Here is a 17770-nt window from a genome sequence, read left to right as displayed (position 1 = left end):
GGAGAACTGATTGACAACCTTTTTTTTTTCTCTTTTTTTTTCGAGGGGGGGGGGGGGGTCATGTATACATTAAGCAACCAATCAGTGGAAGAGTAGTAATAAACTGAATATCTGTGTAAATCAAAATGTCATTGTAAAGCTGGGAATATCTAGGTCAGGAGAAATGTGATCACATATAGGCTATTGTTTAATGAAATAAGGATATCTATATATCTATATTTTATATCCTTGCCACCAAACTGCTACAAAATAGGAGTAAAACACAACAAAAGTAGCTAATTTGTCTCTTGTTTGAAACCAAGTTAGCACCAAGCTAACTCACTTGGTACTAAATGGACATTTATATAATCTATATACACACAGATGTGAATGTGTGTCTTTCCCGTTCTTCACATTTGTCTACATTGCCTGAACTGAGAATAACTAATCTGCTAAATGTTAGTAGTGGAGTTGAATTGTGGGTAATGTAGGCACCAGTTCTTTGACCATGTTTCAGTAGTTAATCACCAGTTTATCTGTCCATCACATCCACTCACATCCATGACTCTGGCAATATAATAAGTTCAATTAAAAAGCATTGTTTTAAAACAAGTATTTATTGGTAAAATCAAGTCTTCTTGTGTTTAAATAATTCACTCTGTTAGTATGAGGCTTGATTTAGAAAGAAAAATGAGGCGCATAATAAAAATTAGCCTACATATGTCATGATAGCGTGGAAACCATTATTTTTTCATACTACTAAAGGCTGCATGAAAAGCAAACTTAATGTTAAGGGTGTTACCGTGACAACTCTTTAACAGGAGAAATTAGCACTTTCCTCATTATTAATCACACTACTACTCTACAAAACCTCTATTCTTTAAGTAGCACCGTGCGGCACTAGAATAAGAATACTTTTAAGCTTCATATACTGTGTATATATTTAACAGTTTATATTAAGAGAGCTTGGCTTCCTTTAAAGACAAATTTGTGCACTCCATCTCCAACCTGCACATTTCCAAGTTAATGACAGTGTCGTGCTTCTCCTCGCGCTCGGCTGGCTGTCCTCCACCCATGGTCTCTGAAGCACATAACCTCATTAGGAAGTGGACTTAATGCAAGGTGTACTGAGGCTGCATGGTTTTGTAATGCATAGAGATGAGTAATGCTACCTTCTTTTAATTTATTCTGCCACAGGAGACTTTGAGATATTTAACACAAAAGATTCATATCCTTGTCTAAGTACCACATCTCCGTTTGCACTTTTTTTGTTTCAAACTCCCTTGTCAAAATGAATTGTGGTCCCCATACAATCATGCAGGGGACCTGAACATCCCTTAAACATGAATGATTCTGACCCTGTGACACTAAGAGTATTATATGGCTGTGTCGTTGTGAATAAATCTAAGAGAAACACAAATGTTTAACAGAAAAAAGGGTGACTAGTTCAAACTGTTCAATAATCATACTTTATTTCCACATAAATACAACCAGTATACAGTGAAAACAAGAAAAACAACAAGAATGAGGTTCCTCTTTCATCTTGAACTGAGAACAGCAGCTTTAGATTGTTGTGTTTAAGCAATTGTTGGGGTCAATAATGCAGATCAATAAACAGCTCCGACTTTTTACAATTGTACCTCCCAGGACCAACATTTCTACCTCAGACCTCTTTTGTAGAACATTTATTTACTCCTGATGTTTAAACGTTTTTTTCTTCAGCTCAGGATTGGAAATAAACACACATTGAGTTTATTGTTCCGACATGTAATCAACATAGGTGGAGCCATTAAATTAACCAAATATGGTGAAAAGGTGAATAAGCTCCAACAGAAGAAAACACCCTTGCCAGTTTTCGTTCAACCTTTATTGCTTTCTTTCATTGCTTCCTAGAAAAATATCATTTTGCAAATATAGACACACTTTCAAAGAATAACCAAATGTATTCTTATTCTTCCAGTCTCGCTCAGCATCATCTACTAACATCACTTAAAGTGCTTCAGATTAGAATTGACAAAAAGCTTTACCTGCCTTTTTTCATTTGCATAAAAGGTCGCCAAAATAAAGTGTAGCGTTCCCTCATCTTTTTGCCACAGGCAATATTGTACAGAGTGCTGGAGACAGTGCTTATCAACTGGAAGCAGCTGATATTGGAGATTATGCAGTGATAATTGGAGGAAGTTTGCATATTTTGGGAAGACGTGGAAAGATGAACAGTTACACCGTGCTGTGCTGTGCTGTGCTGTACCTGCAAAAACCTTAAGCTTTTAAAAGGAAATTCAGCTATAATGAAAATGACAAAAACTAGAGTAATGGATTCAAAACTGCTGCCAAAGATCATCAATGGACTGCATCAAGACAGCAAAGAATAATTCAAACTGAAGTGAGGAGTTGCTCTAAAAATAGACAAAGATATATTTGCAGTTTCAAACATGTATGCACTTTAAAACTGTACTTGCTACAGACACGTAGTTATAGCAATGGCATTTATTTGTGGTGTGTACTCCAGAGACAAAGATGGAGCTTTGAGTTGTTAAGCCAAAACAATACGCTCAAAGGTGCTAAAATGCAAGAAACAAGGTTTCTCACAATAATGGTGTTTTCACACATGCACAAAACTACTAGAAGCTTGAAACTGCAAATATGACTCAGTTGTTTTTTTTTCAGAAATGTGTCTATATGTTTAAAATGTCAGTGGATTATGTGGTTACAAGTGTCTCAGCTGATGTGCATATTTATTGTGCTGCATTAAAACTTCATCATGGACAGAAGGTTGTAATGCCTATGCTGTTCCGAAAATTACAATTCATCCACTCCTTATGGGGGTTTTCCTGTTTTGCAGTGCAGCTTAATAATTTAGTGTTCTTTCCTAACAAACTAAAGAGAATCAAGATTCTGATTTGATCGATTAAAGTTGGAGCAGAGAGATTTCAGTTGTGGTTTTGTTATCGCGTAGCAAGCGGGCGCGGCTAGGAATGAGTGAGCATTTGGCTAGACTGCTAAACTGAGCGGGTGTATTGATTTGGAGATAGGGATTACAGCACGGGGAGAGAAGGATGGCGCTGCCCTGCTTTGCCTGGCAGGGCTTTGCCTTTGGCCTATGGGCAGATACATCTCTCATACTCACTCACTCACTGACACACACACCACACACACACACACACACACACACACACACACACACACACACACACACACACACACACACACACACACACACACACACACACACACACACACACACACACACACACACACACACACACACACACACACACACACACACACACACACACACACACACACACACACACACACACACACACACACACACACACACACACACACACACACACACACACACACACACACACACACACACACACACACACACACACACACACACACACACTCTTCCTGGCAGGCAGAGGTGTCTGGAGATGCACACACACTCACAAAGAGATACACAAACACATTCAGCGGGCAACATTGATTTCCTGTTTGGCATTACAAAGCATTGAGTGGCACAGCTAAGGGGATTGGGCCAAAGTGCACACAAACAAACATGTTAGGTATTCTCAGTCCCTCTACTCTCCTAGACACACCTGCATGACATTTTGTGGACAAACATTCGAAAGAAAATCTGCCAGAAGCCTCTAGTCACAACAGCGTCTTCATGATTTCATCTCGTCATCTCTTATTCCTTTGCTTTTGCCTCCTGCCCTGTCTCATTGTTTTTCCCTGAGCGTATTCCTCCCTCCTCTGAATGTATCGCTCCGTCTTGTTTCCATTTTCATTAGAAGGATGTTTTTTTTTTCTCTCTTGCTTCAAACAGTGGTGTTGACTGCTTGGCTGGTTTGGCACAATGTTGAACCGTCCGACAGATAAACACATTTTATCAGCAGCACAAATCCACTCAAACACACACAAGACTGTACCACACTCCAGGGTAAATCAGAGACAGCTATCATTTTTTTTTTGGCTACAGCAAATTCATAAAGCAATCAAACCATTACAAAAAAACACACACACTTGTACTGTATGCACTTTGTAGTAACATTCAAAGTGTGTGTTTGTGTGTGTATCAGTGCACTTCTGTGCCAAGTGGGAAGTGAGAACTGATGTGTGTGTTCACTCTGAGTTTTGTGTCTCTTTGAGTTTTGTCAGAGTTCCCTTACATGTGTGTCTGTGTAACTCGGGTGTCCGGATGTATCTGCTTGTTGTGTGTGTGTGTGTGTGTGTGTGTGTGTGTGTGTGTGTGTGTGTGTGTGTGTGTGTGTGTGTGTCTCTCTCTCTCTCTCTATCTATCTATCTATGTAGGGTGCATTATTGGACGCAGTAGACCGGACAGTGCCGGAGGCGTACACCAAGCGGTCACGCGGCGTGACAGAGAAGAGAGCAGAGTTGCTGTCAGAAGGCCTTTTTAACACACTGCTGCTCTCCGTTCGGGGACATTTCGTTTGACTGCAAAAGGGCTCCGCAAAGAGAAGATAAACACAATCCTCCAAAAGTCCCACAGAAACACCGCTAAACCCCCCAAGGCTGCCTACCTGAAAATACAGTGCTAATACCTTTGATGTTCCCGACGAGATGTGCAAGAGAGCGAGAGCAGAGAGCGAGAGCAGAGAGAGAGATAGAGAGAGAGAGGGTTGAACAGGACACACAAACTCAGTCAGCCAACACACACACACACACACACACATTGGGAAGCAGCTTCACTTGTTTAATAAATCTCTCTTAGCTGATGTGTCAGTTGTTGAGAGTGTAGTAAATTTCCTAACAAGTTGTTTAACTGACTTTTTCTTAAACTTTCTTAAAGTGCAATTTTTCTCTGCGTTTGACAGTTGCATTTTCTAACATCAAATTGAGATGATTTACATGAAACACTCTCTAATTTGAATTACTTGCAGATGTTTTTGTGTTATGTTTGCCTTGAATTAGTGGTGTTACATGCTGTCTCCACTTGCTTGCCATACTTTGTTTTTCCATCTAAAAGCACAAAATGTAAGCCAGGAAAAACAGTCACTTTCCAGAGTGTCTGAGCACCCACTGTGTGTTTGTGCATGGCTGTGAGTCCGCCAACATTGTACCTGAGTATTTCCAAGTATGTGAGAGCTTTATTACTCCGCTCTTTTCTGCTGCATGATGGAAGCGAATTCCCGACTTGCACACTGTATAAACTTATATATATCCAACACCAGCGTGGTAATATTTTTATAAGCCTATATTTCAGTCTGGGCTGCAATTACACAGAAGGTCCATCACCCCTTTTGCTAATATGTGCTGGATTCAGAAGTTCACAGGAACTAGAAACACTGATGCACCTCTCTGTATGCCGCACCTCGACATCTCTCATCTCTCAATTTCACACATACACACTCATAAAAACACAAACACACTTATACATATATTTTTATCCTGGACATGACAGCTCCAGCACACTTTGACGCATTTGCTCCTCAGTCTCCAGCCACCACTGCACTTGTACTGTTATTTTTTTTCTCTCTTTCCCACTTCTTTTTCTTGCCTCAATCTTCCCCCTGGGCTTTCTAATATGCTGCAAATGTCACATTCATGTCACCTCTGTGTTTAAAGCCAAATGCACCTGTGTGTCAGAGGGCACAGCTGTGTGAGAACAAGTGAGCTTGGACTTTTAAAATGTGATAACAGCCGCAGGCATTACAAACGAACATAAAAAGTAGACTCTGAATGCTTACACTTTCTTTGCTGTACATCTGCAGCATTTGTGCACAAGGCTAAAGCTGCACATTATAGATAAATACAGCTTGACCTGAAAGTGTATGAACGGCTTTATGTTGACGTGAAGGAAAGATCCTGCTACATACTATATTTTCAGTCAAGTTGAAGTGGTAGAAGCTGACTTAGAAACAAAACAGCAGTTGCACTGAAAGAGTCATGGGCATAGGAAGTCCCTGAATAATGTCTGTAATATAATAATGACTTTAATGTAATGTTCCTTTGACACGCAAAAGTCAAAACAATCACACTGTGTTATGGCTGGGAAAAGAAAAGAATGAATTTAGATATCAGAATGATTCCAGTTTTAAGTTTTGAAGTGTGGGTTGAAGCTCCTCAGGGAATCTTTGGCTTGGGGAGGCACGAGCGACTCAGAGGGATCAGGAACTTAGCTGACTTCAGGTTTTTCGGCGTCCCCTGGTCGGGCTCCTGCAGGCTGGACTCAGTGCTCCATTGATTCCCGCAAGGCTCTGATGCTCGGCGAGGCTGAAGCAGTGAAGTGCGACAAAGACTTGGAGCGTGTGCCTGAGGTCCTGTGTTAAAGCAGGGAAGGCCTCTGGTTGGAGGGGGCAGCTGCTTGCTGTGGTTGGCCAGTGGGCCAGAGAAAGATCCCGAGCTGCCTGCGCCCCCTGGCTTGAGTGCCGGGAGAGACACGCGCTTGTGAAGGCGAGGAGGCTGCAGCATGCGAGGGCACGTCGAACCAGCAGCAGGTCTGGGAGTGATAGAGTTCTGCAGTTTCACAGCGGGCGTTCTCTCCTCATGCTGTGCTGCACACAGAGCTGCTGTTGCTGGACTGTCTCTATCGGTTACCCCCCGTAGAGCCTCAGAGTCTAGGCGGTGCAGGTGGGTGCCGAGCGGATGACTAAGCTCGTCCAGGTCTGCTGTCCCGGGCACGTCCACCATATGGTCCTTAAGGGGACGGTCAGCATCTATCTTGGTTGCTTCCTCTGATCTGCTCCGTGTGAGGTCACTGCGGTCCTCGGTGAGGGGAGGTTTTACTATTCTTCCCTGGTGGAGGTGCTCGCTGAGGCAGGGGTTGAAGGGCTGTAGTATTTGAGGCTGCAGAGAAGAGAAGAGATCTATTAATGTTTTAAAAAATGTGTAATAGTTACAGTCAGGTTCTGAGGGGGGCAGGACATGCTTTTATCATGTTTTAGGATACACTCATTCTAAAAGTCCATTTTTTAGTATCTTTGATCCCTGATGAATCAAAGCTTTTGAATAGTTTGCAGTTGGAGAGAAAAATCTGAACCATAAATCCATTTGAAAAGTTCTGCCTTTTCATTGACTTGTTTATTTACTCTTTAATATCAAAGCCTGTTCCCACCGCCAGCAGCTTAACCATTCCGAGAATTGGAGAGGCAAAGTTACAGAGGAAGCCCTGATTCAGCACTAACAAACAAGCAGAGGAGAATAACCTTGCCTGGAATCTAGTGAAGTCTTTGATTTGTTTTTTTTTTATCGCTGTTTGTAGAAAGGCTTCAAAACATTCAAACTGAGCACTCCGACGCCTGGTGCCAGCATAAGAACGTGCTGAGCTGTTAACCACATGAAACTTAGACCCACCGTGGTGTTGTCCTACATTAGGGGACATACTGTACAGGGTATAAACACAAAGTCATAAACATTTGATTAAATCCTTCAACAGCCCTGCAACAATGACTGTTTTAGTGAAGCTTGTTTTGTCAAATATTTGTGTTAGAGAGCTGCTAATTATCCAGCACAAGACAACCTGTAAGAAAGTTTAGATTTTACAGGTGCTTTTTTTATGATTCCATTTCAATCATGATTCAATCACAGATTACAGATACTTTCATCTGACGTTATCAATGAAAAAAAGAAATGTAGATCACTTTGTTTTTACAAGTTGTAACACTATGTTTCTAGATAATATTTGGTGCCTTAAGATCACAGCTCCACATTTACAGAAAGGCAGCAGAATATGAGATCAACAGTCCTTATTAGTCTGCACAACCACCAGCAAGAGCTTGAGGTGTTCAGGTCAGAAATTGAAGTCAATATTGAAATATATGAATATATTATTTAGTAAAAAAAAGTTCATTTTCTGGATAGCTTATGAACTCAGCATCTCTAAATCACTTGATCCTATTACTAATTTTAAAGACAACATATGTGAGGCGTGCATAAACAATTAGTCGGTTTAAACCATCAGGTTTTTTTTTTTTAAACATAAAAGATCTTCAGCTTCACAAAACCCAGTTTAAGCAGGAACATAAAGGCTGTGAATCAAATGGATCTCAGAGGACATCAGAATATTTAGCTGTGCAGGTCAAGCTGTGTCGCCTGTTTCCACCATCAGTCATTAGTGTTGTGAGAGGGAGTGGATGTTCGAGGCCACAGCTCCATCTCCTGGTGCCGTGCCACAATGCCTCCTCTGAACTAACAACAAAATCCTCCCACAATCCTCTCACAGTCAGTTCTCACGTGCAGCCAGAACATACTGTTTTTAGATTTCAAAGTTTGCCTTTAAAGACCTCTTAAGTAGAAAATGTTTCTGCGTCTTGCAACAGCTGTGATTAGTCTGTCGCTCAAATCAGCAGCATGTCATTTAGCCTCTTTTTTAAAAGCTGTGACATACTGTGTCTTATTCCTGACTCACACAGTTCAAAGCTAAATAAAGACCTTTATTACAATCAACAAACAGTAGGTGTCAAAGTAAATCAACAAAAAAAAGTCTTGTTTTCTCAGAACACAGCAAAGCCCACTGAAACATCCCAGATACTTTAAATTTGTCTGTAAATTTGTGAGGAGAAAAATAAGAAGCTGACATGTCCTTTGCAATAAGAATGCTGGGAGACGTATATGACACCCTTAATTGCAAAGCTGTGTGTAAAGCCAGCCCAGCTGTCAGTGAGGATGACATGCAGTAACGACAATATAGAGTTCCTGTAACAATTATTTACATCAACAGCTGTCTGCTGCAGAAACTAATAATTAGCATAAATTCTTTCAGCTCTTCTTTGCATCGCCAAGGAGTAAATATCTGGAATCTCTCAATCACTTTAACACAACGAGTAAATAACCAAGAAGTGCACCAATTATGAGCACCTGGCAGATGTCAAAGCCTAAAATTACTATTCTCATCTGAAGCCTCTCTCCCCTAGAAGAATGGCGGTGTGATCAGAAATACACCATGCAAGAATCTGAATAAGAGTGTATATCCTCCACATTATGTCTGCTTGAAGACAATGTGAGTGCAGCTCATAAGAGCAGATTTGAGTGGGAAACACTGTTGCACTCTATTTCAAGGCCCGATCAGATTTCATACTATCATTGAACAAAAATGATGTAGGATGTGTGATAACACAGATTTCTCTTTTGCTCGCTGTGCCGCTTGGTCTCTTCCGATAGAATGAGAGTGAGTACGCAGGACAGCAGTAATACACATTCATGTCCAATAGGATAAGGGAAACCTTAGAAACTCATTTGAAAAACACCTCACATCCGAATGTTTCAGGGCAAACACTTTGAATAATAAAGCAACTGTTTGATGAATAAAACATAGAGAGACAAATCCACACAGAGATTTACCACCGCATGCATAACAGTTCATACATTCTTAATTTGATTGAAAGATTAAAAAGAAAAAACAGCACAAAAATCAAACTAAGAAGAAGAAGTCAAAGAAAACACGATACAAAATGACAATTTCACTGACACAGTATCTGTAAGCTCCAGGGTATACTGAATGTCAAAGTAAATGAACACAGGATTAAAACTCAAAATCAACTCAAAAGTAGAAACATGCAAACGCAGATGTCCAAGAACATGCCACATGACGCCAACCCACAGCCCAGCGTGCAGGAGCAGAGAGCTCCATATTGACTCCATGTTAAAGAAAGGGTTACTGTACCACGCTGTGTCATAGAAGTACTGCACTAGGTGCTCCACTCCTTGCAATAGTCATTCATTGACAGGAGGCAAAGGTACGAGAGAGAGAGAGAGAGAACATGGGAGATTCGATTTCAGATTTTGAGAATGACAGAGTAGAGGGAAGTGATGAGGGGGAATGAAGGGTTAAAGGATAGAGGGAGAGATGCAGGGAGAAAAAGAGAGAGTACAATTCCTGCTCATTTGAGAATTTCCAATGTCTATTTTCTACTCTAGAAAGCTTTAATTCCGGCAAGTACCCGTTTCCTGATTCGTTTAGAGCAGCAGCTCCCAGTGGGTGCTGAAATAATTAAAGGCTACCTCCCTTTGTTGCTCATTTTATAAATATGATGGCACATTGTTCTGACTATATCCAGACAAGCTCAAGTAAACTAGCCTTCCCCCCCCTTCTTTTTTCTCTTCCTTTTGAAAGACAATCTTTTGATACTGTGTTTTTCTTGTTGTGACTGATGAGGGAAAAATATGCTTGAATTAAATTCTGAGCTCATATTTGTCTAAGTTGTTGATAAACACAGGAGCACTGCAGAGCAAATAAAAATTCAAGATATACAAAAAAAAAAACCTTGTGCTACTGTTTTCACCTTGTTGATACAAAACTGAGCCCCGCTGGGATAAATCAAAGGAACAATACCCGGGTATTCTTATTTATTTCTTTGCTCTGCACTCTCTCACAGAGGCACATTTTCTGATGTCTATTTATCTGTCATCTTTCCCTCTACCTGTCTCCCCTGATTGCTACCTTGTTGGTATACTGTGAAGCAAAAAGCTTTGTTATGGGACTCACTGAGATAGGTGAGCTTGTTGTGACTCCGCTGTCATTGTTTATGCACTCTTATCTTTCTCAATGAATTCAGTGAGTGAAAGTTTTATAGAACCCGGGAGAATGTTTCATACTTTACTTTTTTGTATCCGTGGCAAAGATAAGATTATAGTCCTATGTAGTATTTGTCAAATACAGAATATACATCCTCAGTGAAAGGAACTATTATGCACTTATATTATGCTTACATTACACTCCTTATACACTCCCCTATTATGTTTGATTGTATAAAAAATATAGGATTGGAGCAATGTGAGGAAAAGAAATGCAGGTTTCTGCAGGGTTTAGAAAATGATTTAGAGCAAGACTTTCTGACTAAAGGCAAACACACAAAGGAGAGCGGAAACGATAAAAGAACAGCATAGGAAACGGAGTTCAGTAAATTACAAGTGAAGGGACAAGAAGTTAGACAATGTTTAGTAGAACAACAAAGAGAAACTACTTTGCGTGACACTAATCGTGTTCCGAATTAATCTTAAAGGAAACAAACAGCTTCTATTATCATGTAAGTGCTTCTATGGTGGAACACTTTTCAGTATTTTAGAGGGTTTGAACGGGAGGGAGCGCTAAACTTTCCCATGCTATCTAGCCACTTGTGACATGTTGTCTTATGAAAAGATGCAGAAGAGGCAGCAAAGGATGTTAGTGACTCACTCTGTCTGCGCTGGGGCATGCTGGTACGGGTCAAGCCCTGGTGCTGTGCCTGCCACGGGGACAGCAGAGGGGTGGGCAGCACACCCTAAGCAGAGAAAAAACACAAAGGACAAAAGGCATGACATACCGCAACACACACACACACACACACACACACACACACACACACACACACACACACACACACACACACACACACACACACACACACACACACACACACACACACACACACACACACACACACACACACACACACACACACACACAGAGGCATGCTAACATAGAAAAACACTCTCACAGGCATAAATACATTGTTAATGAGAATTAAAGAGCAATTACTACAACAAACAGGCCAACATGCACACGTGTACTTACACACAAAATATCAATTCCATGCTTTAATATAAACACATGTAAATGAGAGAGAACTGAACCATAACATGAAGTCATAAATAGGTGGAAAATATTTCCTCCCACACTGTCTGTGTTTCTATTCTACTTCTTTAGGCCACATGCATGTACATAATGCTTTTACTGAGTGAAATACTGAACCCACACTATTTGTGTTTTAAGGCAACATAATTGTCTGAAATAGAAAAGTCATGTTGGGCGGTTCAGGGAACATTTGGAGCTCTACCAGAATTCAAAAAAATGTTCTGTGGATTGAATCGTTTTTGGATGCACTACAATTAAAGCCATACATGTGTCAAAGGACAATTTGAAATTGATCCCAGTCTTTTTCAGGTCAATATCTTCAAAAATGATCACAACATGCATATGCACATATCTAAACCAACATGCTAATAGGTGGTCAGCTTCAGTGTGGTTTGAAGTCAGGAGGGGTGTGTGATTCCTTCATTGATACTTATTCCCTGCAGCCTTATTTGCACCTACATGTGATGTGCACACGACTCTTCTACATACCGATCCAGTGGTTTGTCAGAAAGTCACTAAGAAAAGTTTAACAAATAAGCCAATGCACAGACATAGAAGTGTACTGGTCACACTTTGAAGTTTTTTTATCTCATCATTACACCAGGACATTCTGAGTAGTAATAGAAGATTGAAGAAAAAAAAACGGGTCTCGACACGTTCTGCCATTTTAATGTGTTTGAGTCTATAAGACTCAGGAGGATGTTTTCCCAACATTCACACCCGTTCACATAGATGGCAGATGCTGCTATGTAGTGTCCATCAGTATTAACTAATCCATTCATTCAATCATTCGCTGCCAAAAAAGAAGAGGGAGCAAGGACATATTGGACATGTGGTTGCAGGAGCTGGGGATTGAACCCCCAACCTTTCAGTTGAGAGACAACCGACTCTACCACCTAGCCACAGCCGCCCCAACAAAAGGACACTAATTATCCAATTAAATATCTGCTACCTGGAGACGCTGAATTGTCTTTATGTTGTTTCTCCCAGGGCCAACAGAGTTTGTTTTCCTTCGTTATGTATTTTGTAATGTTTTTTTACAATGAAGTAGAGTCAGAGGTATTTTGAAGCATTCCTAGTGCCTTGCCTTTAATCCAGTATAGAAGAGCACTACAGAGAGGAAAACCGTTTTCATAGGTGAGCTAACTAAAATAGACCACCACACAGTTTCTCCTGTTAACTTTAATAAGCTTAACATTCATTCAGTTCAGGGACTTTTACCTCCAGGTAGAAACACACAGGGTGGCATCCACGCTGTCTTTCCACCCAAGAGTGCCTTCATACACATGCATCATCCCAGTTCAAGCACAACATCGAAACAAACTTCACTGTAAACAACATGGTACATGTTCACATCTCCCATTAATGGGGCGCCAGATAGCCTAGCAGTTATGCGGCCCCATGTATGGAGGCTATGGACGTCATCGCAGTGACCCATGGTTAGAATCCGGCCCCCAGACCTACTCTCCTCCAATCATTTCCTGGCTCTCTTACTGTCCTATCTAATAAAGGCAAAGATCGATGTTAGTGACTCACTCTGTCTCAATCTTTGTTACTCAATCTACTCATGTCTCATTTTACTGTTCAACAAAAACAGTATATTCCATGCCATTTCCAAACACATATGCTCTCTAAATGAGACACTTTTTGTTCAGAAATTTAGTTTTCAGCCTTTACCTAAGCACACAAATGTTTCCCTGAAAAAATACAAGCTCTTTTCTTGACTCCATACCAATCTTAAGGTTAGGCAATTCAAAGATCCTAGACTCCTATTGGAGAGGCAAAGTGGAGGGGCAACAGGGCCATCACGATGGACTAAAACCTTATCAAACGCTAACTTTCCCTCAGCTCTATTGAGAGGGCAGCTGCTCAAATGGGGCTCTAATATATAAGAGAGAGGCACTGAATCTGGAAGGGGGGAGGTGAAAACTAGAAAGTAGATGAGAGAAAACGAGAAGGGGAAGGCAGTAACTTCCCAGCAGGACCAGCCCTAGCTATTTCAGAGCCCTCCTAGTGCGACTGCTGGAGGAGAGAGGAATGAGTTTCCCTGATCTGCTCTCGTTCATGTCCCTCCCTGAACACCAACACTTGTTTCAGCAGGAGGTCTGAGCAGAAGCCTCCTGTAGAGGCGTCATTTGCAGAGAGGAAAACTTGAGGTGATGAGAACAAGAGGGCATTTTGGAGGGCTCTTGAATGATTCTGACAGTGTCTGGCAGCTTTATTAGACCTCTGCAACAACTTAGCCTGTCAAATTGTACAGGTTCCATCGCTGTAAAGATTCTCCAGTGAAGGCTGACAGAGCTTCACGGGGGCAGTGAGACAGAAATTGGGAAAGATAGAAAGTTTTCTTATTCGATCAATTTCAACAAAACTTCATTCATACATTTCTTGCCCACCCTCAGAAAGACCCTGGGCTGGGTGCCTGGTAGAAGTACCTAGATTTCAATAAACACAACTTTTCACTGGAAGGAAAAATCTTCCCTATCCTGTGGTTGCACTCACGGCTACCTTGTGTTGTTCGTTCTTGCACAGTTGGGGTGAAATTGCCTTGAAAACCCAAATATAAAATCGTACAACTTCTTCCCAGTATGAATGTGTCTTTTTGGGTATAATGTTAGTGTCGTCAGACCACTGTAATGCAGTCAGACGCAAGTTCTTGATTCTTCAATACCACAAAACAATCTTTTTTATTTAAATGATTAATATCAAAAGTGAAGAAGCTTTAAAAAAGTTGTTGTTGAAATGAACTGATTTTAAATCCAATCATATTGTTGTTTAAAATCTGGTATCCAACAATCCTAGTCAAAATAAAGCTCCAACTAGTGATCAGCTACCCTCAGATTCATTTGTGCCAATTTAGTAGTGGAAGAAAAATGCTTGTTGAAATTGTTTGGGTTCAGGTGGGACATGTTGCAAACACAGGTATTGTGTCAATTATGAGAACGGCAGATTGACCAAAATTGTGAATTATCAAAAAATAACGCACTTTTTTGTTTTGCCTATTGTGTCTGCATTGTTATCGCATCTTACATATTTATCTCTTATCCTGTAGGCCAAGTCACAATAATGGTTTCCATTTTAAAAAGAAAAGGATGATCAGAATCGCTTTCAAAAAAGAAAGAAGAATTATGTAACATGTCCTTGTTTTTTTTCCAGTGTCTCTAAATTTCACTCCAGTCCTATTCTACCTTCATACGGCTCAAGAAAAGCGAACATTTACTTCATGTAATTTGGTTTTCAGAGGGGGGGGGGGGGTGTTCATCAAAAGGTTGGCGCTTACAAAGGGTTTAAAAAATATATTGAAAAGAACTGGAGTGAAATGTGGCTTATGAAATAATAAGGAATAAAAAGGAGAGTCCAATGATGGAAAAGAAATAAAAAAGAACAGCTGTGTTTGAATTATCACTCCCCAAATAAATAGCAGTCATACCAGTAATTGTATTGGTGGTACGTTCACTGGAGGCCCATCTCATAGTGAAATGGACTCTCAGGATTCGTTAAGCTACGTCGTCTGTGCAGAGTCCCAACAGCAGATGGTGAAACTTGGCAAAGTAGGACAAGTACTTAAAAGTCAAGTTAAAAGTTGTTCTTTTCCATCCTGCAACGTTTTCGTAAAAAAAAAAATAATAATAAAAAAAAAAAAAAAAAACAACAGTATTTAGCAGGAACCAGGATGCTGTGCCCTTAAGACGGCCTCTCCCTGCTTGAATCCGCTAATCCACTACACAGAGCTCCTCGTGCTCGACTTCACCTAATACCGCAAGTATAAGTGCGATGTCTCATTTCACTGACTTTGGCGGTTAAATCCTCACCTGTCCAAGCTCACTCTGCTGTGCGTTGTGTATTAATGAGCGTGCATGTGTAGGTAAGTGTGTGATGGTGTGTGTGTGTGTGTGTGTGTGTGTGATGCAAGGGGGCAGACAGAGGGGATGTGGGTGGAGAGGGAAAAGTCAGGATCTGAGAGGTGAAAACTTGTTCTTTCAACGGGCAGCTTAACACTGATCACTAACCTTCAATCCTTCTTTCTGTCCTTTCCCTATTCTCTCTCTCCTCTTTTACTTTCTCTCTCCCCTCCAATGGCAGCAAATTGATCTAATTACATCTGAGGTAAGAAGAACAGAGGTTATGTCAGAGAAAGAGACAAACACAAAGGGGATGAATGAATCAATGGAGCAAGAAGAAAAGAAAAGAAAAATAGCAGATTTGGAGAGCAGGAGCGATTAAAAGACACGGAGGGAGGTGGGGTGGGAAGAGGAGGAGAAGAAGAAGACGAAGTAGAGGATGTTTAAAAAGCAAAGAGAGAGAGTAGGAGGGGAACTGCAATTATCTTTTTTCCGTCTGCCACTGATGAAACACTGCCTATTGTGTTGCCATTGTCGCACCGCTGCGGCTCATCTGTTTTTGTTTGTTTATCTGAGTTATTAAGAAGGTCGCCTCCCCAGTCCTCAGTCTGATGAACTCATTGTTCAGTCACGCTGAGTGTGCCCTGCACTTGAGTACAAAAGATATGTGGGGCACATCCCACTCACAAATGTACGCACACAATCAGGGTCTCCTGCTCACACACAGAACAGAAAAACCATTAATAGATGCACACACAAACACTGCATAGTTTTCCAACTCCACATCCACAATGACTACAATTATAACGCTCAGATGTATTTGTTGTCAAAGGACGAAGAGGCAGAGAAATTATATGTGCTGTAGGGACTGCTCTGGGGATCTATTCAAAAAAGATGATTTTTCTATATGAGAAGTGTTTTCTGCTGTCATATTACACATGCAGTGTGTCCTGTGTCTTTATCTTGTGCATTGGCAGACAAAAATTATTTCATCAGGCTTTTATTTCCTGAGCATGCTTCTGGACTCAAAATTGAATTGGAGGCAGATTAAAATGGAAAAGCTGTAGGAGCTGGTGCCCAAAGCAGTTGGTCAGGATATGTTGCCAAAGCCTTCCTACAGACTGAAGAGACATTAGGAGATAAGTACAATCCTGGTCTCCAAAGAAAAATTCGATAGAACAGCCTATAGAGAGATAGCCCACAATCTTTTTTTGTTCCTGAGAAAAAGAAGATGGGAATGAATGGCTCACTTGAGGGGAATATATTAGCCTCATGAATTTTAAACTGTGCAACAACAAATACGTTTCCTGAGTGAGAGTCCGGGGCTCAAAGGCCACAAGTGCTCTCTTTTCCCCTGAAGTTTGTGTTCAAGTAGTTGGCAGGACTCAGCCAGGACTTCACCTCTAGACCTCCAAGTGTCAGTGTATAAAGTTTACCCTCAGGGCAACTGATAAGGAAACAAGATATCAGCATTAAAGCTACAAAAAAAAAAAAAAAAAAAAAAAGATTAAAGCTCCTGGCCTCTAACATCGAAAAGTATTCTTGGCTGATCCTTTCAGCTTAGCACTCAAAAATACTTTCAGAGGGCAAGAGGCACTCCAGTTCTGTGATACGGCGGCACTTTAAATGTCAGAGGAATGGAAAAATCAACAGAAAAGGGCATATCAGAGGGCCAGAGGGAAGGAAGCTAGAAAAATGACACTAGGTAATGAATTTGGGCCTGTAAGTGTGTGTCAGAGATGTGCTGAAAAAGTTAGATTAAATGAATTCAGACTCAAGGAATGTTCGAAGAGTGTGGAGAAAAATACTAATACTTTTGAATAAAATGGCAAGAGATAAAAAGAGCATCACCGGAAAGAAAACATTGGAAGATTTTGGTGCAGCTTTGTATGAGAAACACTGTAAACCCAATCTTACTGAGGGTGCAAAACCTGTCAGAGCGACACCCAAAGCTTTGATACCATCCAGGAATAAGAAGAAACACAGAGAAAATAACAGCCCTTTCTCTGTGTTATATGTTTACCGGCTGCTCTCTTTTCTTGTTTGCTTGTCAAAAAGCGAAAACAAAGAACCTAGAGTGCTGCTTTTCTGGAGCAACTGCATGCCCTTCAAAGCAAAAGGTAGCTTACATAATGTGTAAGCTGAAAGACACAGTGCAGGAAAAAGCCCCCAATTGGGTGGTGGAATAGAAAGGGAAGGGAGAAATCAGGGTGGTAGCAAAAAAAAACACATTGAAAAGAAAAAAGGAGAGAAAAGCTCACATAGAGTATTAGTGTATTCAAAGTTTTAGTGAGCTAATATACACCAGGTACAATAGGTCACAGGTACAGTGCATGTTGCCACCATGGAGATGATTCTCACCGTGCAC

General features: G+C 40.8%; 1 protein-coding gene across 3 annotated transcripts in view; it reads right to left on the bottom strand.

Moving 5' to 3' along the window:
• Window positions 1–1429: 1429 nt before the first annotated feature.
• Window positions 1430–17770, bottom strand: part of ccser2a (coiled-coil serine-rich protein 2a) — a 41102-nt gene continuing 24761 nt past the window's right edge. The window contains exons 9-11 of one of the 3 annotated variants that reach the window (XM_061040029.1): window positions 11123–11207; window positions 9611–9650; window positions 6601–6795 (exon numbers count right to left, since the gene is read on the bottom strand). In XM_061040029.1, the coding sequence (XP_060896012.1) occupies window positions 6735–6795; window positions 9611–9650; window positions 11123–11207 (186 nt within the window). In that variant the 3' untranslated portion in view covers window positions 6601–6734. Of the gene's footprint in view, window positions 6796–9610; window positions 9651–11122; window positions 11208–17770 lie in introns of all 3 variants that reach the window. The other 2 variants (XM_061040030.1, XM_061040028.1) reach the window with 2 other exon arrangements.

The sequence above is a fragment of the Labrus mixtus genome, chromosome 6 (assembly GCF_963584025.1).
Source record: "Labrus mixtus chromosome 6, fLabMix1.1, whole genome shotgun sequence".
Classification (NCBI taxonomy): Eukaryota; Metazoa; Chordata; class Actinopteri; order Labriformes; family Labridae; genus Labrus; species Labrus mixtus.
Note: the sequence above shows the minus strand (reverse complement) of the source record. Positions and strands in the feature narration are given on the sequence as shown.